This window comes from Rousettus aegyptiacus, unplaced genomic scaffold (assembly GCF_014176215.1).
Source record: "Rousettus aegyptiacus isolate mRouAeg1 unplaced genomic scaffold, mRouAeg1.p scaffold_m13_p_15, whole genome shotgun sequence".
Taxonomy (NCBI): domain Eukaryota; kingdom Metazoa; phylum Chordata; class Mammalia; order Chiroptera; family Pteropodidae; genus Rousettus; species Rousettus aegyptiacus.
Window position 1 is genome coordinate 11018908 of NW_023416290.1, and position 23890 is coordinate 11042797.

At 40.8% G+C, this 23890-nt stretch overlaps 2 protein-coding genes across 14 annotated transcripts in view; one reads left to right on the forward strand and one right to left on the reverse strand.

The window, feature by feature from the left end:
* The first annotated feature begins 610 nt into the window (after positions 1–610).
* CRH (corticotropin releasing hormone) lies at positions 611–2433 on the forward strand. 2 transcript variants are annotated; one of them, XM_016152897.2, is made up of 2 exons: positions 611–903; positions 1683–2433. In XM_016152897.2, the coding sequence occupies exon 2, from the start codon at positions 1697–1699 to the stop codon at positions 2285–2287; it is 591 nt and encodes a 196-aa protein (XP_016008383.1). In that variant the 5' UTR covers positions 611–903; positions 1683–1696; the 3' UTR covers positions 2288–2433. The 2 variants fall into 2 exon arrangements, with proteins under 2 accessions (XP_016008383.1, XP_016008384.1); XM_016152898.2 differs by having other exon boundaries at positions 1687–2433.
* Positions 2434–3179: 746 nt separating this feature from the next.
* TRIM55 (tripartite motif containing 55) overlaps positions 3180–23890 on the reverse strand; it is a 49617-nt gene continuing 28906 nt past the window's right edge. For 4 of the 12 annotated variants that reach the window (XM_036232815.1, XM_016152890.2, XM_016152888.2 and 1 more), the window contains 5 exons: positions 23594–23827; positions 23217–23239; positions 22998–23122; positions 21470–21753; positions 18403–20138 (listed from right to left, as the gene is read on the reverse strand). In XM_036232815.1, coding sequence (XP_036088708.1) covers positions 19653–20138; positions 21470–21753; positions 22998–23122; positions 23217–23239; positions 23594–23827 — 1152 coding nt within the window. In that variant the 3' untranslated portion in view covers positions 18403–19652. Of the gene's footprint in view, positions 4633–14510; positions 20139–21469; positions 21754–22997; positions 23123–23216; positions 23240–23593; positions 23828–23890 lie in introns of those variants that run through there. The other 8 variants (XM_016152892.2, XM_016152885.2, XM_016152893.2 and 5 more) reach the window with 5 other exon arrangements.

Below are 23890 nucleotides of genomic sequence, written 5' to 3' on the forward strand. Positions count from 1 at the left end.
TGACCCTGGTTTGTGCCCTTCATCATAGAAGTAGCTCTTGTCATCATTTCAAGAGACATCGGTCTTTCTTCTGCAGACTCATAATTCTATTATCTGTTCTTGAGAGGAAAAAGCAGATAGAGGCTTAAACGCTAAGTGTCCCTGCACTCCCATCTCTGTTCTTCATTCTTATCCAGGCAGGAAGGTGACAGGACGCTTTGTCTCTAGCAAAGGGATATTTTCAGATACCGAGGTGTTGCCGGCGAAGGCTGGTCAAAGAAGTTGGGACAGAAGGAGAAGAGGAGGATCCAGAGCCATCCCCTGTAACTGGTTGCTGCTTCTCCCACAGGCCTGTGCATTAATAGACCTCTCTTCCCTCGCGCCTTCCCTTCCTCTCCCCTCCCAGTTGCTGTCTCTCTTCTTATGCTCAATTTGGCCCTTCAGAGTAAGAGGTCAGTATGTTTTAACACTTGGGAAATCTCATTCAAGAATTTTTGTCAATGGACAAGTCATAAGAAGCCATTCCATTTTAGGGCTGGTTGACGTCACCAAGGAGGCGATAAATATCTGTTGATATAATTGGATGTGAGATTCAGTGTTGAGATAGCAAAAATTCTGCCCCTGGTTCCCTGTCAGGGCCCTATGATTTATGCAGGAGCAGAGGCAGCACGCAATCGAGCTGTCAAGAGAGCGTCAGCTTATTAGGCAAATGCTGCGTGGTTTCTGAAGAGGGTCGACACTATAAAATCCCACTGCAGTCTGTGGTGTGGAGAAACTCAGAGCTCAAGTCTGTTGAGAGACTGAAGAGAAAGAGAAGAGAGAAAGAAAAAGAGAGTGGGAACAGAAGAGAAAACCCCTGAAAAAGCCTCGGAGACGTCCCGGGGGTGAGCAGCGCCCGGCTCACCTGCAGAAGAGCCTCAGAAGGTAGGGAGCGCCTGGACGGAAACGCGCCTCCAACTTCGCACTGCCTGAGCTGCCATGGTGCGCGCTGCGGAGCCGCTGCCGCTGTCCCCGTCCCTGTCCGTGTGTGTGTGTGTGTGTGTGTGTGTGTGTGTGTGTGTGTGTTTGCGCGCACGTGTATGTGTGTGCGTGTGCGCTATAGGCAAAAGCAAACTTAGACGGCTACTCGTCGTTACTCAAACCGCCAGTTACTCCTCGCTGGCTGTGTAGATGACGCCCCATCTCTCCCGACCCCGGAAAGAAGGACACTGGAGCAGGGATCCATAAATAGGAGGAGGCAGTAGTTCTCAATTTGGAGGAAAACACTGAAATATCCGGACAGGGGTGGGAGTGGTGTTAGAGCGGCTGAGATCTGAAATTTGTAGAAAATCAATTTGGAGGTGGGGATAGTTAGAAAGAGGATTCAGGGACCGTCGCATTGGGGGTCTTGGGAGGAGCAGGGTCATTCCAGCCTGGCGAAGGGCTGAGCTTTGGCGCCAAGCCCTGCAGGCGTCCCCTTTCCTGCGCCCCCTCACTCCAACTCGAGAAGTCCTTGTTCTGGAGCTTCAGAACCGCGGACAGCGCCTCCCCATGCCACCATCGTCCACCCCGCGCCCCACCATCCCGAGCCGCATCTACGGGTGTCCTGTAGGAAGATCCCCTACCCGCCAAGCTCACCTCTCAGTTAAGCTAAACTCTGACCAACTCTTTCTTTCTCTCTTTCATTCTCTCATTCCAACCCTCTGCCCACGTCTGTGCCGCAGCTAGCGCCCCTAACATGAGACTGCCGCTGCTCGTGTCCGCGGGCGTCCTGCTGGTGGCTTTCCTGCCCTGCCCGCCATGCAGGGCCCTCCTCAGCCGGGGGCCTGTCCCGGGCGCCCGGCAGGCCCCACAGCTTCCCCAACCTCTGGATTTCTTCCAGCCACCGCTGCAGCCCCAGCAGCCCCAGCAGCAGCAGGCTCGACCGGTCCTGCTCCGCATGGGGGAGGAATACTTCCTCCGCCTGGGTAATCTCAACAAGAGCCCCGCTGCTCCCCTGTCGCCTGCCTCCTCGCCTCTCTCTGGCAGCAGCGGCAGCCGCATTTCCCCAGACGAGGTGGCTGCCAACTTTTTCCGTGCGTTGCTGCAGCAGCTGTCGCTGCCTCGGCGCCCGCTCGACAGCCCTGCGAGTCCCATGGAGCGCGGCACCGAGAACGACCTCGGCGGCCGCCAGGAGGCACCGGAGAGGGAGAGGAGATCCGAGGAACCTCCCATCTCGCTGGATCTCACCTTCCACCTCCTCCGAGAAGTCTTGGAAATGGCCAGGGCTGAGCAGTTAGCGCAGCAAGCTCACAGCAACAGGAAACTGATGGAGATTATTGGGAAATGAAATGGTGCGTTTGGCCAAGAAGATTCTGCATTTAACACAAAAGTTACAAAATAAAATAATACAGTATTCTGTACCGTAGCGTTGCTCCGATACCATTTGTTTATTTTTATATAGCTTGAAACATAGAAGATGTACAGCAAGAGCGCCTATACTCCTTAATCAGCATGCACAAAGTGAATTCACGTGCAGTAACAGCAACAAAATGTTATCTGTATTGCTTACTTTTAGTTTCCATTTAATGGTGTTTTAGAGTATAGACCCAGAAGAAAACCTTTTTTTTTTTTTTGAAGCAGCAGCAGACAGAAGTCACCAAATTGACTTTGTTGTGGTCTAAGCCAAAGAGAATGTCCTTCTCTTGGGTGGGTGAGACGAAATCTGTAAGCTCTTTGAATCAACGTTTCCTTGCAAATGTTTCAGTAATAAAACATCTTTCCACTCCTCAGTCAATCTGATTGTGTAAGAGAATGTTCAATATTTATATTTTTAATAAATGCTACAAAGGTAATCATGAGTTTATTTTTCCTCTTCAATGCTAGCAAGGGAAATACTCTCAGCTCCTGGCTTCCTCCAAGCTGACTTCAGCACAAGAAAACACAAAACTGCATTTTATTTTCTGCTACAAATACAAACGTACCCATGGCTTATGCAATCCTGCAATTGTCTTGGGCTCATCTCTGTACCTCAGATTACTACTCTGAGATTGAGTTATATAAGTTTCTTCCAGCTCTAAGACTTAGTGATTTTATAAATGGAAGGTCAATTCATAATGGAAATAATTTAACCCTGATTAACCATAAGATGTAAAATAATTGAGGAAGGTTGGGGAAGGGGGAAAGAAAAAGAGAAAAGTTGAAGAAGGGCATTCCTCCAAACTATAGGGCCAAGTGCTGTCTTTTTTTTTTTTTTTCTATGAGAAAGGCTCATATATTATGGAGCTATTACTTTGCTACCATAAAATATTTTTTCTAAGCTACTTTCTAATGCCTATTTCAAATAGGAGGAACTTGATAGTCTCTCCACTTAAAACAACTAAATTTAGTTGCTATAAAATGGCTCTTAGGAAAAAATTTTCGTAAAGAATATTTTAACTTTAACAACTTCCCAAATTATGTCTGTCAACTCTAATCACTTTAATTTTTAGAAATATAAACTATCTCTATTTACTTCTAAAATCAAACAGTACGTCTAATTAGTTTTACAATGCATTCACCTTTGGTAGTTTAGTCATAACTTAAAAAATTAAATTGGCTGTTTACTACTTCAAAATTAATTTGGATATGTGAAGATGCTTCATCCCTTGGGACCCTTTAAATATCTTTGACTAATGGATTAATCAGATGATATAAAACACTGAATAAATCATTATAAGACTAAGTTGTTAAAAACAGCATTTATTTAAGATTTTATACAGAATACAGTTTATGTTCTAAAGGAGGCATTGTGGTGGGACAACTAAAGCGTGATTTTAAATATATATACACACATATGATGTCTATTATGGGTATGTATATTTAAATATATGCAGTTCTACAGTGCAGCAGAGCGGTGCCTCAGTGGATACATGAGAAAGTAGACAGTTACTATTGAAAAGTCCTTTTCAGTTAAAGTACTGGATATCTACATATTAAAACTAAGATTAGAAAAATGTCACAAGAAATGTCCTAGACCTGCAGCCCCTGGACTGTGAAAGTGTCATCAGAGTCAAAGAACATTTCTAGATATACGTCCAGTGACATATATTATGAAAAAGAGGAACCCTTTATGAAACATTTCATACCTTTGGTCAATGATTTACCTTTTGTCCATATATTGATAAATCAGTCATTTCTGAATTAACACTGAATTTCACTGACCATCTGCATTGTCAAAAGCTACTATGATATAATAACACTTTTTTCAACACTTGTCACTTGTTACTAATGCACGCACACACATACCACACCTATACATCCATCATAATGTTTCCCATGCAATAAGAGATTTGCATAAGATCAAGTTTCTTTCTTTCAATGCTTTTTGCAACTATTTTTTTAAAATATTATTTTCCCTTAACGTATCAGATAAGTCATCTGGAATTAAAGGGGTTTTTGTTTTTTGTTTTTAACAGAAATCCTGTCCAGAGGTCCCTTTAATCATCTGCATAATATCAATTTCATCTAGGTTCCCTGTTGCCTGTTTACATCTCAGGCAGGCAGATAGACGGGCAGCAGTTGGAATGAATATCATTCTTTCAGGGAGTTCAACCAGGAAAAGGAGAAGATGTGGCGAGCTGGCTCAGAATCAGCTCCATTCCCACTCCCTGAAGCTGCAGCCTGTCCCTGGAGGGGAGGGTCCTCAAATCCAATCTGCAACAGAGAAAATCTGAATCAGAAGAAAAAGAGGCTAGTCCTTTTTGGGTTGGTCCACTCACTTTTCTACTGAGGAGACAGGATCATCATCATAATAATTACATAGAACATAATTATTATTAGGGATGAGAAGCAAGCTTGTTATCTTGGCCATGGTCAAGAGCCATGAAAGTAATTCACACTCATGATCCAAAAAGGGGCAATAGTAATGCATGCAGCAGAGGGAAGTTCTTGGGAAATGGTCAGGCTATGTACATTTTTGTTACTGAGATGAAAGTTGCATTGAAACTAATAGGAATTTGGATTTAGAAAAGTCTGCAAAATAAATAAAATCCTATTTTAAATGACATTACTACATCACATATGTTATGGACATAATCTCTTCACTGCTAAAGTAAGAATTACTACTAGGATGTGATATATACATATAGTATAATTTTTGCAAAAATGCAGGCTTAGTTTTTATCAAATCATGAGGCCATAAAATCTAATAAGATCAATATTTATAAAGCAATATTTATCTTTTATATAGATATCTATAGATACCTGACAGATACAAGTTGTAATTTTGAAGTAATCGATCAGTCTAATCTCATAAGTCAAGTTTATTTATGTTGTTTTGAGTTTAAAAAATGGTAACTTGATGGAATGAGGGACAATCGTAAAGTCTTGTTGAAATGCAACTTGATGTAAAAACTCAAACTCTTTAATTGAAAGGTATTATGGCAAACATAGGTCTTCCTCGGGGAACTACCAAAGACAGACTAACATGTTCTGATGACTTCACTGGTAAAATTACCCCACCAGATTAGAATGCCACTGATTTCAAAGCAATGAGGTAGGCACATGCATTCAACTCAGAAGCCCCAGGTGATTTTATGATGCTGCTATATGAATGGAAAACACTTGGCACAAGCAAAGCAGAACTTTATAAATATGTAGTTTTGTTGCTACTCAAAATACTTTGATGTGAAAAATGAGTACCTATCCTGTACTTTACCAGATTTGACCCTAAATATCTGTTTTGGGGGAGTGTTTCAAGTTCAGTAAAATTATCCCAAATCCTTATGGCTTTGAGATATCCCTCCCACAACCATGTTGCTCTCTGAAAGAAAGAGGGGCCGTGAAATCATATTCACCATGGTAGAATAAAACGGAGGCATGTTGTTTTCTATGAAGGAAATAGTTGAGACATCAGGTGCAATTGGGCTTTTATAAAAAGGCTGCTATTAGATTCTGTTGGTAATGGGTTAACTACCTCAATGTTCTTGAAGTTGAGGTGGAATAAACATCATTTTTAAAAAAAATTTTTACAAGTGTTTATTTGAGCCAAATTGACAACATTGTCAGGAAGCAACATCTCAAATGCTCAGTAAACATCATCTTGACAGAATCCTGTGCCTATTTACGCACATTAAATTGTTCTCTTCTCCACAATAGTTGCCTTACTCTCACAAATCATTTATTTAAAAAAACAAACAACAAACAAACAACAACAACAAAAACCTCAAGTAATCTGGGTATATCATTGATGTGTAAAAGACTTTTTTTTCTAACCATACTATATGAGCGAATAGTGAACCTGCCTAGATGAACAGACCATGAGGGTCCATTTTGTAGCCTCTTTTCCTTGAAAGCAGTTTGTAATCTTGAAGAAACTATGTGACTGCTGTTCTAAAATATCTGAAGGGTGAAACTAGTTGGGTAAGGTATTATCTGCAGAGAGATAAAAGTCTTTGTGAAACTGCTGGTTGCTAACAAACCATTTGGGACTGCTTTAGGAATTTCTATGTAATTTTGTGCTTTTCTGTATTTGAGGTAAAAAATCTATCTTCCATTTAAAATGTTTTAGCTGTTAATACTCTACAGCCTTCAAAATTTGGTATTAAACAGTTAGGGTTTGCTGCTTTCACACCCTCATGTTCTCAATCAGTTATGAGATTTTCCTCCAAATGATATGGACATTATCTTTCAGAGAAGAAAGGCCACTGCCAGAGAGGAGCCAAGGGCAGAGATTATCCTGAGTCTCTCTAGGTGATTACACCATTCTCCTTGGTCTCGTTTATGTAAATGTGAGGGCCTACCAACCATCTCAGCAAGGAAGTTGTTTGCAGAATCTTACCCTGGTTCTGAATCTCAGATTAACCGCTTATTAGCTATATGACTCAGATAAGTCACCGAACCTCTCAGAGCCTTGGTTTTCTCTTTTGTAAAATAGTGATGAGATCCTATCTCACAAGATTGAAGCGAGGACTGAATAAATAATACACCTAAACCACTTAGCACATGCCTCACTAATATGAATTGTTTTATAAACGTTCATTTCTACCTTCTTTTTTCCCTACCTCCCTTCCCCCCTTCCTTCCTACATTTTTACATTAATGAAGAGGCTCCTCTGCTATGTAGAATGACCTGGGGACTGTTTATGAGGAACTATATACAACAGCAGTGACTCCTCAGTAATGAAAGACAATTAACTTGCAATGCTCACCTTTCCAGAATTAAATATCATTTATAAGATTTAGTTCCTTTGTTATGTTGTAATCACGGTTATCTATGACTCTGTCTCATGTGTCTCCAAGTGGCTCAACTTTATATATGGCTCTCTTATAAAAGAAGAATGAGTTAAAGATTTAGAAACCCCCTTTTTATAAACACAGCCCATTGAATTGTAAGCAGACATTTTTCCTATAGCCTTCCCCAAAAGGAATTGTATATATGTAGTCATTTAAATAGTATTTCAAATGCTGGCTTTCTTCCTTCACAGGAAGTGCTATTTTGGGAGAGTAATGATGTCTCATGAAGCTGAACAAAGGACAGAGATTGGTAAGCACTAATCTCCTCTACCTGCTTTTGAGCTTGTCCTGTATTCCATTTTAGTTTGAGGTGTATGAAAAAAGTTAAGAAAGGATTATTAATCCCATCTCATTTCTAAATTTTACACATTTTCTTTAGGTAACAAATTAAATGAACATACTTACAACCATCACTTAGCACTGTGCTCTATCACCATGGGGCTTCAGATAATTTGAGAAATATGAGTTTTAGTCATAAATAAAACCAGAAAATGGAACAGGGAGGTAGCATTTTCCCTCTGTCTCAACTGTGAGACCCAAATTACTCAAGATCCACAAAAGACCAGCAGAAGGGAGTGATATATCTTTGCTTAGAGAAAAGACTGTTTTTCTTGGATGAACTTGACCAGGAATTCGGGTATTCATGAACCAGACCCACCAGAAACACAAAATCTTTGCTTTTAATTTCTTTCCTGTTACTAGCAAATGTCCTTTGAGAGGAAAAAATTTATGCCAGATTGTGGCACTAGGTTATCGTTTCACTGCACAGAAGAGCAGGGTGATGAGAAATGCTTCCACCCAGAGCTGTGTGACATGCAGGCATCACCTAGACAAGTTATGTCACCTAGAGCCACTTCTTGTTAATGGGGATTAAGGAGCATATATTCTACCAGAGACTTGTGGACATGTTAGCCACTATGCCAGACCATCGAAGAGGATGTTAGGGGCAATGAGCTAATTTGTGTTCGGGTCCTCACAGTTGGGCCTTCATCCCTCTTGGCTGCTATGAACACCAATCACAAATTCAGCCTGACAGCAGGATCTGGTTACCACTGCAGAGTAAATGCCAGCTTTCCTAGGCCAATTCAAAAGAACTCTTGCCCATCTATAATAAAATCCATTTGCTTTAAAGGAATGTGGATAGGAGGAGTAAGGCTAAGTTTGAGGCTACTGAATGGGCAACCACTGTGTGTCTACCTTGCACCTGCTAGGCTGGGTCAAAGAATCAAAGCCAGATGCTGGAAACAGGTGTGAGTAGGAATGCCGAGATCATGTTCAGAATGTTTATTCAGAAAGACTAAACCCAAGTATTGGCTTGCTCCCCTACTTAGCATTCCTGAACCTCGGGTCCTTGGATAGCTTAAGCATTATGGATTCCAGATTGGGAAAGAGAGTACAGCCAAGAGCCTGGGCCAGTCATCATGCCTGAGAAGTAACTGAGGCAGGCCTGTGACTCACAGCCAAGGGCCTAAGCCCTGAGAACTCAGGCAGGTCTGCTACTGTGGGCATTTACTGCACAGAAATGTAGACATTTTATTTGGTGGCAGAGCAGCCAAGATGTGAGGAATGAGGCACAGAGCTGTGAACATGTTGCACCTTCTCCATGAATGGTAGAGAAAATAGGAAGAAAATAGGATTCTCTTCCCTGTCCCTGCCCCGCCCCCCTCAAAGAAGTCTGGCAGGAAAACTCTCACAGAAAAGTATTTTTTTCCTTGGGAGATTATTTATAGCTGTACACACTGAGTGCTGGAGGAACTGGTGAAGGGAGTGTGTTTGGGGGCTTTGTTATTAGGTGCTTCCTTTTTGCTAAGGGAAGATCAGAAACAAGAGCAATTTCCTCAGGTCTGTGAAACAAGAAGAAATTAAACTCGCTTTTTCTTAATGCAGAGGAAGATGTACGGCATAGTCTGTTTGGTTTGTTTCAGACACGGTGTCTAGGAAGTGATGGGGTCAGGTGCGGAGCAGGAAGGAGAAGCTAAAATGCTGATACCACAGTCTGGCAAACACTTCGAGCCAGCTGTCTTCTCAGATATGGGCCTGACAACTGTGCGTCTAGTACAGATTGTGTGTGTGTGTGTGTGTGTGTGTGTGTGTGTGTGTGTGTGTGTGTGTGTTTGTAATCCTTCCTGAAAGGAGAACTTAACTACAAAGAACTGCTAATTAGATCATTAATTCCTCATAGATAACGGCCTCTTTGCTGTGTGTTAAGCAAATAGACCAAACAGGTTCTCAAGAGCCATGGGAGGTGGGTAACATTTGTATGCCCAATTTATGAATGAGAAAACTCAGACTCAGAAAGGCCCAAGAACTTGCTCAAAGTAACTCTATGGATAAAATGCCAAGAGTCGTTGATAGTGACCACTAACCCTAAGAGAAAAGGGGCAGCTAGTGTTGTTGAGCATATGAGACTCTGGGGACAGGCCAGCAAAACCCACCAGAAGTCAAATAGAGAAGCAAGTTGGTCAACAGCATGGGGATGCAACTATAGGATAGGAATGTTCTCATTTACAACGTACAACCACATCCCTGCAAGCAGTGGAGGTGGAGAAATGACCTCTCTGCTTGTGAGGCTGTGCCAGTGGGTCATGAGTGACCCTTGGGAACCTTTGGTCACACTCTTTTTGCTTCAGTCACATCAGCCCAGGTAAAGTGGAGATGCACTCACTTTTTCTGGATGTGGGCTTGGCTTCCATTTTACTGCATGCACATACTCCGTGGGGGAGGACAAGGCATCACTGGGCATCAAGCTCCCCACTGCTCTGTGATATTGAGCAAGTCACTCAACTTCTATGATCCCCCACCATAAAATGGGGAAGTTTAACAAATCTTCCTGTACTGGGTTCTTGGGAAGTTTAAGTGAGAGAACCTCGATGAAAGACTTTGTAAATGATAAAGCAATGACCACACATTAGTTATAGTAATTGCTTTGCTTTGTGGGCTGTAGTGGGGAAAAGGTATTTTATGGAAATCACTGAGCTACTTAAATAAAGACAGAAAAAATCCACAGGATGTACAATACTGGCAAAGGTCTTAGGTTAAATCAGAATAATAAACAATTTAAAAACACAGGAAGTAAAATTCAACTAGCTATGTCATAACAACTTCCCCAGAGGGCTCTCCCCAGTGCCTGCGGTACTGTTTTCATGGAATTGTAGAGCTGTAGGCACCGGTTGCCAGGGGAAATGAATTCATTACACTGCTCGCACACAATTTACATTATGTTTCCCTGTAAAATGGATATATCCATTTTAGCTTCCTATTAAAGTGACATTTACAGAGGATGCTATTTGATCTTGAGAAATATAGTCTATGGTTTTAGTATAGATTTTTTTTGTCCTTCTAGAAAAGCTCCCAAATTGAGTTATTAGGATGTTGCCTTCCTAGCAAGAAAACAAAAACAAAAACAAAACAAAACATAAAAAGAAAACTGCAGTTGTAGGATGCAAATGAAAAAGCATTAGTAATGTGAATGCAATGGCCTCATTAAAACACTTGTTTAAGAAAAACCTTACTCTTTCTTCTATATTTTTTCCTATGTAAAAATGCTTGCATTTCATTATTAATAGGGTGTTATAATTTCCAGGATTATAAAGTCCTGAACAATGCTATGCCATAAGTGCAGGCCAGTCCCGACCATTGATCAGTTTTCTCTCTATCTGACCAAGCCAAAATTCCAGCACAGTCAGGGCACCTGGCATATCAGTGATTTGTAAGCCTGAATCTCCTAATTTGTAAAAGATAGCAATTGCTCTCAGTAGGGATTTCTATTTGAAAATAATTTGACATCCTATTCCCTCAATTAAATTTAGAGAACATAGTTAAATTTTCATTCATTTCGGTTTGTTTTGGAAAATTAAATAGATCATTTCAAAGAACACAGGACCTATAGTCGCACTCATGGGAAATCATGTTCTTGGTCTCCTGCTATATTTTTAAATGTTCTATAATACCTTGAGAAATTAATCTTGCTCAGAAAAGCTTTCCAATTCTCTAGTCTCAGGCATCTCTCACCTCAGTCTCCGGTGGCATCTGGAGTTGATATTTACACCCTTGAAATCAGAGTGAATGATTTTGTCTCAAAGGTTATTTGCATGAAAATGATCTTATCTTTTTGCGTGTGTGACACCTTGCGGAGACACAGGACTGCTCCCCAAGGCTGCTTCTCCTTGGAACTTTGGCCTATTGTTCATCCCAGTTTAGGAAAATATGAGTATTTTCAAGGGGACCAAATCTTGAGATGATGAGAAATTTTGTAAGGTCTCAGGTCTGGGGACACATGTATTAATAGTTTCCGAAAGCCTAAAAAATAAACACTGGGCTTCAAGAAAAGAATCTTTGTTAGCTCTCCACCTGTCGTTTTAACTTAAACCATAGGTCTTTCTCTCTCTCCTCTCTTTTCCTCCCTTCTCTTCCCTTCTTCTCTCCCTTCCTCTCTCCTTTCTTCCTTCCTTCTTTTCTTCCTTGAAAATTTATTCCTCAGGAAGTATCTTTATAAACTCAGAAGGCAACATTCACAGAACCTAGGTTGAGGATTAAGATGGTCATGTGCTACTTTTCCTTGGTGACATTTTCCACACTAGCTTTGACCTCTACACATCCTTTTATTTGAGAATGAAGAGCTCCCAGGTGTGGGTGACCCACATCGTTCCTCAGGTTCTGTCTTTCAGCTTTTAATATGCTAGAGAGGGAGAACCTGGGAGGGAAAACCTACACCTTCTTGGGATGGAAGCCTTGGACCTTCTCCACCAAGAGGACAAGCTCAGTGCTGGAAGTCCCCATCCCATGATAGGGTGACTTCTGCCATTCTGTGGAAACTGGTTTAGACAGGACAAGGAGTGAACTAGGGCATAGGTGTGTCATGTAAATGCACAGAGGTATTAGCTCATAATGCAATTTACATCAAACCTAAAAATAGGGCCCCATGGACCAGTGACAACCAATCACCTGATGTAAAGTTCAGCCTAGTCACTTAAAAGCATCAGGCAACTCAACCATCCTGGCTCTTGCTATATTTGGCCTTGTGCATGGCTGTGGGAGGAAGGGAAGATAGATTTGTTAGATTTAAGCCATGAGGCTTTCCCTATGGCCAGCCATTTGGAATGCCTTAGGACTGTCAGCACCTTCCTCCTCTAACTTCCTTCCCTCTAACTTTCCTTCTTGAAATTCTTCAAGAACTATAATAATGCTAAATGTGAATGCACCTATCAGAATTTCAAAATCCATGAGGCAAAACTGACAGAACTCCAAAAAAATAGACGAATCCACAATTATAGTCAGAGATCTCAAAATTCCTCTCTCAGCAATTGATAAAACAAGTTAACAGAAAATCAGTATTCATATAGTAGACTTGAACAGCATTATAAATTAATTGACCTAATTGACATTTGTAAAACACTCCACCCAACAACAATAGAAAATACAATGTTTTTAATTCCAGGTGGAACATTCACCAAGTTAGATTATATTTTAGGCCATAAGCAAATCTTAATAAATTTTAAAGGACTGGAATCATATAAAGATTAGTCTTTCTCTACAACAGAATCAAACAGGGATCTAAAAAATCTCCCAATATCTAGAAATTAAACACTATTCACTTAAATAACCAGTGGGTCAAAGAAGAAACCAGAAAATAAGTTAGAGAAAATTTTGAATTAAGGGAAAATGAAAATACAACTTATCAAATCTTGCGGGATGTAGCTAAACAGTGATTAGAAGAAAATGTATAGCATTAAATGCTATTATTAGAAAAGAAGAAAGATTTCAAATCAATAATCTAAGCTTTAACCCTAAGAAAACTAAAAAAAAGAGAGAAAATAAAGCCCAAGGATGAAAATAATAAATAGTAAAAATTAATGAAATAGAAAATAGCCACAAAAAAAATAGAGAAAAACAATAAAGTCAAAATCAGTAAAGTGCTTGTTCTGAAGACTTCTATGAAGCTATAATAATCAAGACAGTGTGATATTGGTAGAGGGGCAAACACACAGATCAATGGTACAAAATAGAGGGTCCAGAAGTAGACCTGCACGTATATGGCCAGTTGAATTTCCACAAAGTCATCAGGTTAGTTCTCTGAGGGAAAGGATAGCCTTTTAAATAAATAGTGCTGGAACAAATATCCATATGGAAAACAAACAAACCAAAACCCAAACCTTTATTTTTACCTCACATATATAAAAATTAACTTAAAATGATCTTAGGTCTCTCTAATTTAAGAGATAAAGCTACAAAAATTCTAAAGGAAAACTAGAAGAAAATATTTGTGATTTTGAGTTAAGTGAAGATTTCTTAAATAGGACACAAAAAACAAATCAAAAAGGAAAAAATGACAAGTTGGACTTTATTAAAACAAAAATGTTTGCTCTTCAAAATACTGTTAAGAAAATGAAAAGACAAATCACAGATTGGGATAAAATATTTGCAAAACATGTCTAGTAAAGAAATTTTATCCAAAATACATAAATACCTTTTATAACTCTCTAAGATAAACAATCTAATAAAAATATGGGAATAGATATTTCATCAAAGTAAATATAAAAATGACTAAGAAGCACATGAAAAGATAGTAAACATCATTAGTCATCTGGAAAATGCAAATCAAAAGAAGATACCATACACATCCATTGGAATGGCAAGCATGTGGAAGACTGACTCATTGCCAAGTTCTGGCTATGATGTGAAGTATTTAGAATTCTCTTACATTGCTGGTGGAGACACAAAATTGAACAGCCACTATCAAAAAGTCTGACAGTTTCTTACAAAATTAATCATGAGCTTACTATTAAATCCAGCAATTCCGCTCCTAGGTATTTACTCAAGAGAATTAAAAACGTACACATTCACACAAAGCTCTACATGTGAATGTTCATGGAAGCTTAATTTATAGCAGCCAAAACTGCTAACAGTAAGACCATGCATTAAGTGATGATTAGATATATTGTGGTATACTCATACAATGGAATACTACTCAGGAATAAAAGGAAATCAGAGCTACTGATACATTCAACAAAATGGACAAATCTCAAAAGCAATATGCTAGGTGAAAGAAACCAGTCAGAAAAGTCTATAGAATGCATCTTGTCATGTACATGAACCTCTAGAACAGGTAGAATGATAATGACAAGCAAAACATCAGCTGGGATGCAGGGAGGAGATTAACTGCAAAGACACATAAGGGAACTTTCTGGAGTAACAGAAATATTCTACTTATTAATTGTGGTAGTGGCTCTACGATGCTACATAGTTATAAAAAGTTACTGAACTGCGTGTACACTTACAGTTACTGAACTGCGTGTACATTTTAAAAATCACATATCTTTCATCTCTTCATTCTCCTAATGAATGTCCTTTCTCCTAATTTCTAATATTCCATGACTGCCTCGAATGTATACATTCTGTCTTTGCTCTACTGGGCAATGAGCCCTCTGAGTACCTTTAGGTGGGCTTCAGAGTCAAGTTATCATGGGTTTTATGAAGTTTACTGGCATCTAAATGGGTAATAACAGCTGTGTAAACATTCAGTTAAATGGATGCCTAGGAGGAGATTTGTAAAGCAGTTTGGGAAATGGGGATTTATGTACAAACTTCGAGGCAAGAAATATATTTTAAGAAATGCTATGGGCTGAGAATCTTTTGTTCTTATTGTTACAGAATGATATGTGCCAGTCCTAAGTCCATAACCCTTCCAATGAAAACATCCTGAAACAATCAATCAAATCCTTAATACTAGATTCTTCACTCTATAATGTTGTGTAAATAGATAAATCTTTTTGTTGAGTAGTTGCTTCATTTTCCTAGTGAGAAAACAGGCTCAAAGAAATTAAATGACCAGAGTCAGGTGCAAAACCAACAGAACTGGAACCTAAGTCCTTTCTCCTAATTTCACTGATCTTTTCAGTGCACCAAGCCTTACCAGAATTTCTGCCAAACTTGTTTTTCTGTTTTCAGACTTTAAGAAAGAAATGTGTAAAGTAGATATTCTATGCTTTAATCAACAAATAGCTATGATATGGTAAAGCTTTTAGGGTCTTGTACAACTAGAACTTTATGCTCTGGTGAAATATAAGAGCTGTGGTACTTTATAGAAGCAGAAACTTCAGATTTTACTGTCAAAGTCTACATCTCCAAAGCAATGCAGTTTTCTCTCTGTGGAGTGTGTGTATGTGTGTAAGGGGCAGGGGTAGCAGGGGGGTCCTCTGACCTTAAGGCAGCTGCCATAGCCCAGCTCAAGTATCAGCCAGAGCAGCTGCCAAGTTAATCCACCACATAGGGAGACATTGCTCTGGAAACCCCTATTCCCTGAACAGCTCCCATGAAATGGTTTGGACAAATTCTTCCAACCAAGGTCACTAAACCTCACTGGGAAGGGAGAAAGAGGGACAGTGAAGGGCTTTCATTACCACTCCCACTTCTGAAAACATTTACTTGCCACTCATATTCCCAATATGATACCCAACTGTCCGTGGGCCTGGGGACGGGGGTGGAGGCAGTCCCTGTGTGAATGCTTGGGTGTGACTCGCGTGTAAGTATAAAAAGAGGAAAGCCAGTGGATGGAAGCAGACTGGACTGGGAAATGGCCAGAGCGAAGCATCCCCAGGAGACGGGTCTAGTGGGTAGCTGACCTGTCTCACAGAGGCCTTCTCCCCACCTTTTGATTGCCCTGCCTTCCGAGGTTGACTAGGCACTGGTATAATTTTTTTCAAAAACTTTAAAAATTAACACACGACATGGATCCATTGTCATTTCCAACAAACTCTCTGCATTGACTGAGCATACAGGGGCATGCCCTCAGAAGGTGAAAACTGAAGAGGGTGATTTTCTAGCTAAAGACCAGTTGTGCACAGTGTGGCCTGTGACCTCTTTCATGAGGTTTTCTGAAAGGAATGGGGTGTGATCGTGTTCAAAGTGCATCCTGTCGAAGGACAAATGAGAACCAGGGCCTTCTGTGAAATCCAAATTTGATTTAGGGCTGAATTCAAACTTGTTGAAAATTTTTTTCTTTAAGAATGAGGGTGGGGAAAGTAACAATGCTTCCCCGAGTGCCTGTTCACCCCTGGTGGAGACAACTGAAGTCTGGACTTTGCCAGGACCAGCTTCTGACACATAATCTGCCTACGTGATTAGGTGAAGAGAGAAGGTACGTGATAGAGATTGCATGGTATCAGAAACCACAGGCAGCAAAAGCAAGGGCAGGTTTCGCTGTGTGAATGGCTGTGTGGGGAGCACCTGGAAACAGAACGTTGGCCTTCTCGAAAAGTTTTCAGTACCGCTGATGGGGCTGGAGTGAGTTTACAGATGAGCAAGCGAGCCTGAGATGTTTCTGAGTTTTTAAGGCAACATCATTCTCTGGTGTGGGACTATACAGTAAAGACAGGCCACACCACCAGTGAATCAAGGAGAACTTTTGTATCACATCCTAAATGTTCAGGGAAAGAGTAATGATGGAGTGTGAAATTCCAGCAAGCTACCCTTGCACTGGACAAGTATTTAGTGAGTTCTGAGGTGGTGAAAGCAAATCAGGCCTGCAAAAAAATCAGAGGCCAGGAATCTGATACTCTGTTGCGGTCTTTATCCATCTGCCCATGTCTCCATTCGCGGATCCAAGGTTGGTGCTCCATCATAATCAGGTTTCCTTTTCTATGTGAAAGGCCCTTTCTCAAACACCAAGAACTACATGAGCAAGGTTCTTTGCAATACTGAATGTCAATTCACCTTACCCTACCCTGTCCTCACCTGCTTCACCCTCATTTCACCAGACAGGCATGTAAATGTCAGCATACATGACATGGGCTCGGTGGATGGCAGACGAGAAGCGTGACTCTCCCCCTGCAGCCTCAGAGAAATATTACAAGGATACATGGCAACAATGTCCAAAACCTGAATTCTCAGAATGTAAGCTGAACTCTTAGACAATTATTCAGATCCACAATTAGGATGTTCCCAGACAGCAGGGAGTTTTCTCTCTCCCTGTTTGTCCCACTGAGTCCATGGCCAATACTTCCTCCCACTGCTCTTCAACATAAATACTGACAGGAGGAGGAGTTATACACCTGAGCAGACTATGAGGACACTCGGAACATTCTAGGGGTGCAGGTTTCTGGCTGACTAGACACTGGGGGCAGGGCCCACTTACATACAGTTACAGACGTGACAGGGACCCATTAAGATCCCACTGCCTTTGCTGAGCAGACAGCTAATGAGGCAAAAAGGAACTCCATAATGGGAAATTTCCAGAAATTCCCTGGATTGTCAATGAGCCAGAAATAGCCAAGGTCTTCCAGTACCAGGCACCCTGAATTGCTTCTGAGATATGGGCACAGGGAGCTGGGGCTCAGGTCCAGCAGGGTAGCTTATTAAAAGTGCATGGGGTTTGAATCTTTAGATATTATTAATTAAACTGACAATGTTCAAAAGCTATTAAAGGAGTAAGATGTCAGTCCCTAAGCAAACCTCATAACTGTAATCAGAAAAAGCTTGACTATGAGAAAGGTGATATCTCAAAAATAACATGCCATTTGTTGGCTTTGTGACTTTTCTTTGGTTCTAATTCTTTATGGCTGGTAAACAAACGTTGATCTCTGGCTCTTTATTCATTCGGATCTCACCTGCAATCCCCTGAAGCTGCTATGCAGGGCACCTTTTTCTCAGGGCCCTCCTCTCCCAAGAAAGACACTGTAGTCTGAGGGTTCAAAGAGAATTGAGATGTCATCTAGCCCACCTGCCCACCAGTACAAGAATTGCCTCTGTATCCCCAATGGGAGTCATTTAGCTACCTCCTCCTGTGACCCTCTGGTGTAAGCAGATGAAATGCTGCTACTTAATCTGTGGAAACCCTACATATTCCTGAAAGAGTCCTTTGCTGCTCCTACCTCTATTTAAGAGTAGTGAATTCTCACAGCATCATGGACACCTTTTGAAACTGGCCTCTCCTGATGGCCATTCTGGAGGGTCCATTCTAATGGATTACTGAATAATTGCCCACTGAGTCACTGTTCTGAGTCAGGGTCCCCTCCATGCAAGATGAGGTAACGGAGGGGAGGGTGCCTTGAGGTGATTGCATTATGGGAGCTTGAGGCCACAGTCTTGTCTAGGGACTTGGTTCTTTTTAGGTGGCTGAGCCTCAACATTGGGGAGACATTCATCTCTGGGCCTACAGAAGAGGAGCATGATGGAAGAAACTACATGAGATGTTAGTCAAGGGAAAAGAAAATGTTTCCTACCCAGCAAAGTAAAAACCAAGCTCTGAATCTGATTCCAGATGTAGTGAAGTATAAGAAAAGCCAAAAGTACTAGGCAGATTGCTAACTCCTGTGAGAAAACAAGAAAAAAGCTTCACTGACATTATCACAAATAAGTTTTCCAACATCATTTAGATGGACTTTTCATTTAGATTCAGAGCCGTATTTCATGCTCCTCATAGGGTATTACACTACTCTTTTCAGAAAACAACTCCTCCTGACTCAACTTCCACTAAAAATGTATTTCCCTAAACTTCTAGAAGTAATTTAAGTCTACTCTTTTTTTAACCTAAAATCCACCTCAAAAGATTTCCTCAAACCAAACATTTATTTTTACATCTATAAAAATAAATATATGTCACAAAAGCATATTACTTTTAGTTTTCCAAAAATCATTTCCTTTTATACCTCATGAAATTGAGGTTCACTTGAGCAGACACAATCAAGATAAAAAGTACTTTTCTGATTTTGGAAAAAAAGTTTCTTGCTCATAATCACCTGATGACCCAGGAGCACGGAACTAGAGAGTATTTCTTTGACAGCCCCTTGTCTGGGCAGCGCTCAAACCCACACATTGTTTAAGAATGTTCACAGGTATGGAGTAACCATGAACATTCTTCTTTACGAAGAAATTGTACAAGATTTCTTCTATGGAATCTTTTAGCCATGCAAACATCTAACCCAGTGTTACGAAGAAGACATGGACTTCAAACTTTCATTAGAAAAAGAAAAAGAAAAGGAAGTGAGTGTCCTTTTCAAAAAAAAAAAAAATCAGATGGAGGAAAACCTGCGCTTTTCTGCTCCCAGGAGCACATGCTTAAGAAGCACTGGTTTAATTAAGCCAAGACTCTCTTTGTCTAGCTATAGCCGGCACACTCCCGGAATCCAAAGGTCACAGGTTATTTTCCAGAGCAGACTCAGAATTCAATTCAAACGTGCTCCTTGGGGATTGCTGGGAACCACACAAAAGCAGGAGATTAGTCTTTGAAGCCCAAGGAGGACACAGAAAAGGCTGAGCAATGGCAAGTGGCCTTGTAAAGGGGAACAGGGACACCAGCCAGTCACTTTAGACAAAGCAACTTTCAACTGCATGCCTAAGGGCCAGGCTCTCTAGAAGCCCCTCCCCTGGGAAGCCAGGTGTGAGCTCACCACTCACGGGCAGAGTGTAGTTGAACTGTTTTTTCTTTTTGTTTCATATAAGGCTTTAAAAACAAGTCGACACAAAGCTTAAACAACTAGTCAGCATAGGTGCTGAGTTGTTCCTGTATTTTTCCCAAGGCCACGGTTTCTCTCTGCCCCTTCCTTCTTGCTGTGATTCTAGCAGGACCCCGGGCAGCACAGGGAAGCATTGGGACACAAGAGCATCCACACTAACCTGAGAAGTAGCTGCAGGTGAACTAGTTTCCTTACCACTCACTGCTGCCCTCTCACTGGCTGCGGCTTCTGCCACGTCTGCCACTTCTGCCACTTCTGCCACTTCTGCCTTCTGCACATTCGAATCCTCAGAACCCGGAGACCCTGTGTGCCCCGGACCTTCACTCCCTGGGTCGGGAGGTGGGTTGGCAGTAGCTCTCCGGGTTTGGCCTTTATACCAACTAGGGTAAAACAAGGGATCCGCCGTGTCTGTTGCTGCAGGGACTGGCGTTTCAGACTCTGTGGTCTGCTGAGAGCCAGTGGGCACAACCTCCCCCTTAATCAGGACAGATAAGTTCAAAAGTAAAAAAGAAAAAGAAAAAAAGAAGAAAAAAGCAGTAGATTTTAGTTCCCTTCGAGTTTGACAACTGCAAGCTCTGTGTGTAGTGCCTGATTCAGTGCATGTCTTAATTCCTCCTGCCCTCTGCAGGCACTAAGGGAGGGGAGCTCACAGCGCCCCCCATCACGGCATCCGCACGTGTCCCCTCTTTTCTGGCCTTGCCTGTCACTAGATGGTAGCCTGGCCGGGCAGACAGCAGAATCCTAAAATGAAGGTAGCTTACCAAATATCAGATATGGGAGAAAGGTCAAACTATTGACCAAAATTAATTTTTTGACATTATATATGGACTCTCAAAACCTCTTTTCTAAGACCAAAAATTGATCTTACTCTCATTTAGTTACCATACCTCTTTCAATTTCAGTGCAATTGGTATACCCAGATTTTCAAGATTCTACGAACTATAAATAGTATTTTAGCCCAGTTTCCTATGCAGGTAGTGTAGAACATAATTCCATCTCTGAGCTTCCCTTCTGAGGTTTTGTTTCTATAGATAATTTCAGTTCACTCTGAAAGCAGGTGCAAAACCAGGGCTCCTTTGTGATGAGTCTGCATTGCCCACAAACTCAACAAGTAGGAACCCATCTGCTGAAAGTGTCATGTGGTCAGCACAAAGGCTTGACAACTGGACAGTAACATCTTAGAACCATAAGGTCAGCCAATTAGGTATAGCATCTGGGATGATCTAATTAATTTCCTTAGAAATTTCTAAAACAACTCTATTAACACATAATCTTATCAAATGACAAATACATAGAAAACTAGGCTTCATTTGTTTGCCCACTGATTGAAAGATATAGTTGTATTTCAGGGTAAGCAAGAGGGACATAAACTAGCATGGCTTCTCTATCTACTTATTTTGTTATCTACAGAAAATGCAAAGTTCTTAAAGTTTAATCATTTTTATTTCTCACCCTATATCCTATATTTGTATTGAGAGCAGACCCAGTCTCCCTGATAACGGCTTTCTATGAACATGTTATACACACACAATTTCCAGACAAAAATTGCCTCAAATTTGATGGTGTTATTGGTGGAAAAATCATGTTAAACTAAATCTTGCCAACCAATTAAAACAAGGAACCTGTTGAATCACCTAGAGGACTTTAACCCTGACGTTGTAACTGCCCTGAAATCTTTTGTCTTCCACATATAAATGTCTGGCATATAGTTATCTTTTTCTAAAGGTAAAATAAATTGTTTAGGCTGTTTAGCAAGAAGGCACGCTTGGATTTCCTATAGGAAAGAATTCATGAACAGTTGGTTACCTGTGTTACTGGGGCATCCACAGCAGGTGCCAGGGCTGGAGATAGTCCTGGAGAGGAAACTGGAAGTGTTGCTGGGGCAGCCTGGAGTTCCGAGGCGAGCTGAGAGGGTTCCAAGGCTATCTCCAGACTTTCATCTTCTCCTAATGACGCCGTTCGAACTCTTTCTACCTCTTCCACTTTCACTTCTTCTTCTCCTCCTTCTTCTCTTCCTCCTCCTCCTCCTTCTTCTCCTTCTCCCTCTCCTTCTCCTTCTTCTCCTTCTTCTTCATCTTCTTCTTCATCTTCTGTTAAGGTAATATATTTTTAAATCTTTACAATTACCATTATAGTCATGCAAACAATTAATAGCCAGTACTTACATCCCAGATTAAAGTCAATGCTAGGGAAATCCTCTCCAGTGGACACTTGACAGTGGCTCAAGTGTGCCCTGCTGGGGATTTGTGCTTCTAGTTAAACGTGGACATCACAAACATAAAGAGGGGACAAATTATCACCATCCTCCTGGCTCCCCTCCCTAGTATGATGTCCTTTCCACCACTGTGCACCATCCACCTGACTCCGCCCAGAGCCTGTTACATCTGCAGGTTCATGGAGGGCTAGGATTGTCATTTATTTATCTTTGTCAAATTAAATGGAAATGCAACTCTCTTCTGCATCTCAGAAAACATACGAAACCCTTGTCTTATTTTAATTTACCTCTTTTTTCAGTGAATACCACAATTATTAATACCATGACTCTTTTCCTAACCCAATGATCTTAATATTCTTTGATGCAATATTAAGGAAAGACAATATTAAGTCATTTTTAAAAAAGATCCATCTTAAAGATTTGCTTCTAAAGTTACATCTGTGGTCACTGAAACGGCTCCATGGCATTAGTGGTGGTCTAGGTGAGGAGTCTTGTCACTAGATGGGCTAGGACGGATCATCAAGTTTTTGGCCAGCTCCAAGTTTATTTTCCTCTTTTCAATTATTTCATCAGGCTAAATTTCCAGGAGTGGGATTTCTGGGCCAAATGGCAAAGATGTGTTTATAACTCATGGTGTACATCTGGTCACATAGACCCAGTTTTATTTCCAGGTTGTGACTTATTCTGTGACTTGTTACTATTCTTACCCGCTAAAGTTTGATTAAGTGGAGGTACTAAAATATCTCTCCAAATGTCTTCTCTATTTTTATCTCATCCTTAACCTTGTACCTGATGACATTTTACATCACTGGGGCTAACACCTTGTGTGGAGTTGAAAGGGAGATATCATCATCACCATCAATTATTATTTGACTATCCAGAGTCAAATGCCCAATAATGACATTATAATAGGCACTATGATATGCACAGCTAAATAAATACTGTCAACAAACTGTATGACTTTGTAATGAAATAGAGCTTCATGTTAGATTATTATCCTTGTAAAATTGTCGCCATGCATTCTGAAAGTGATTCCGAATCCCCCTTTCCTCCCTCAGGACTCTTCAGCAGCTTTCATACACCTGCAATTTTGGTCAAATGGTCACAAGAATAACAAACCTCTGTAAAAATCAATTTCCCGTATTATTTTTTCTTCTCTATTGAGGTTGACTGTGAAGTGGTTCATATTCTCATAACCATGCTCTATTTTCTCCATCTGAAATGCCTTCGATGCTTCAGAAATTCTGCAACAAAGACAGGTTGCCACTATTTATAGTTTGATAGCCTTGGGTAAAAATGAAAAGTATGCATTTTTCCATAAAATGAAAATTAACTTACTTTTGTAACAGAGTTTTGGCGTTCTGTGAAAGCAAACAAAAGACAGACCTACTTAAATTCTTTTTATCAAAGATGGTGTTGAGACTTAATTCTTTCCTTTGCTGACTCTGAAAATCTCATAGCCTTATTTCTAAATGCCCTAAATAACTGCTCCTTTATACCAGAACCCTCTTATACTTAAGCAATGTCACGGTCCCTTAAATATATGCTCATGAAATTGTTTAAACAAATGGAGACATAAGCACACAATGGGCTTTTGTTTTAGTTGGGAAAATAGATCAAAATGAGATACATAAAATAACAAAAATGTGATGACAACTACTCCTCCAGCACCCACCTTCTTGGTTAGTGTCCTCTGGTGCCCAGTGGAGACTTACCTGCAGAAACACTGCCATTTCTGGCTCATCCATGAACTGGATTCCTGACTCAACCAACTTTGACACATTCTCCAAATGGTCAGAATACTTTTTGATCAGAGCACGGACATGTTCCAGTTTCTCCCCTTGGGTTCGGGTAATGACTTGGGTCATCTCATTCTTCCTCTCCTCCAGGATGCCATACAGGTAATCAAACTTCTCACAAAGTTCCTGTTTCTGTTTTTTGCAGCATTCCTATTAGTTGGGTTAGCTAATGTTAGAAAGGGTTTGAAAGAATGTCTGTTTGGAGAAATTACC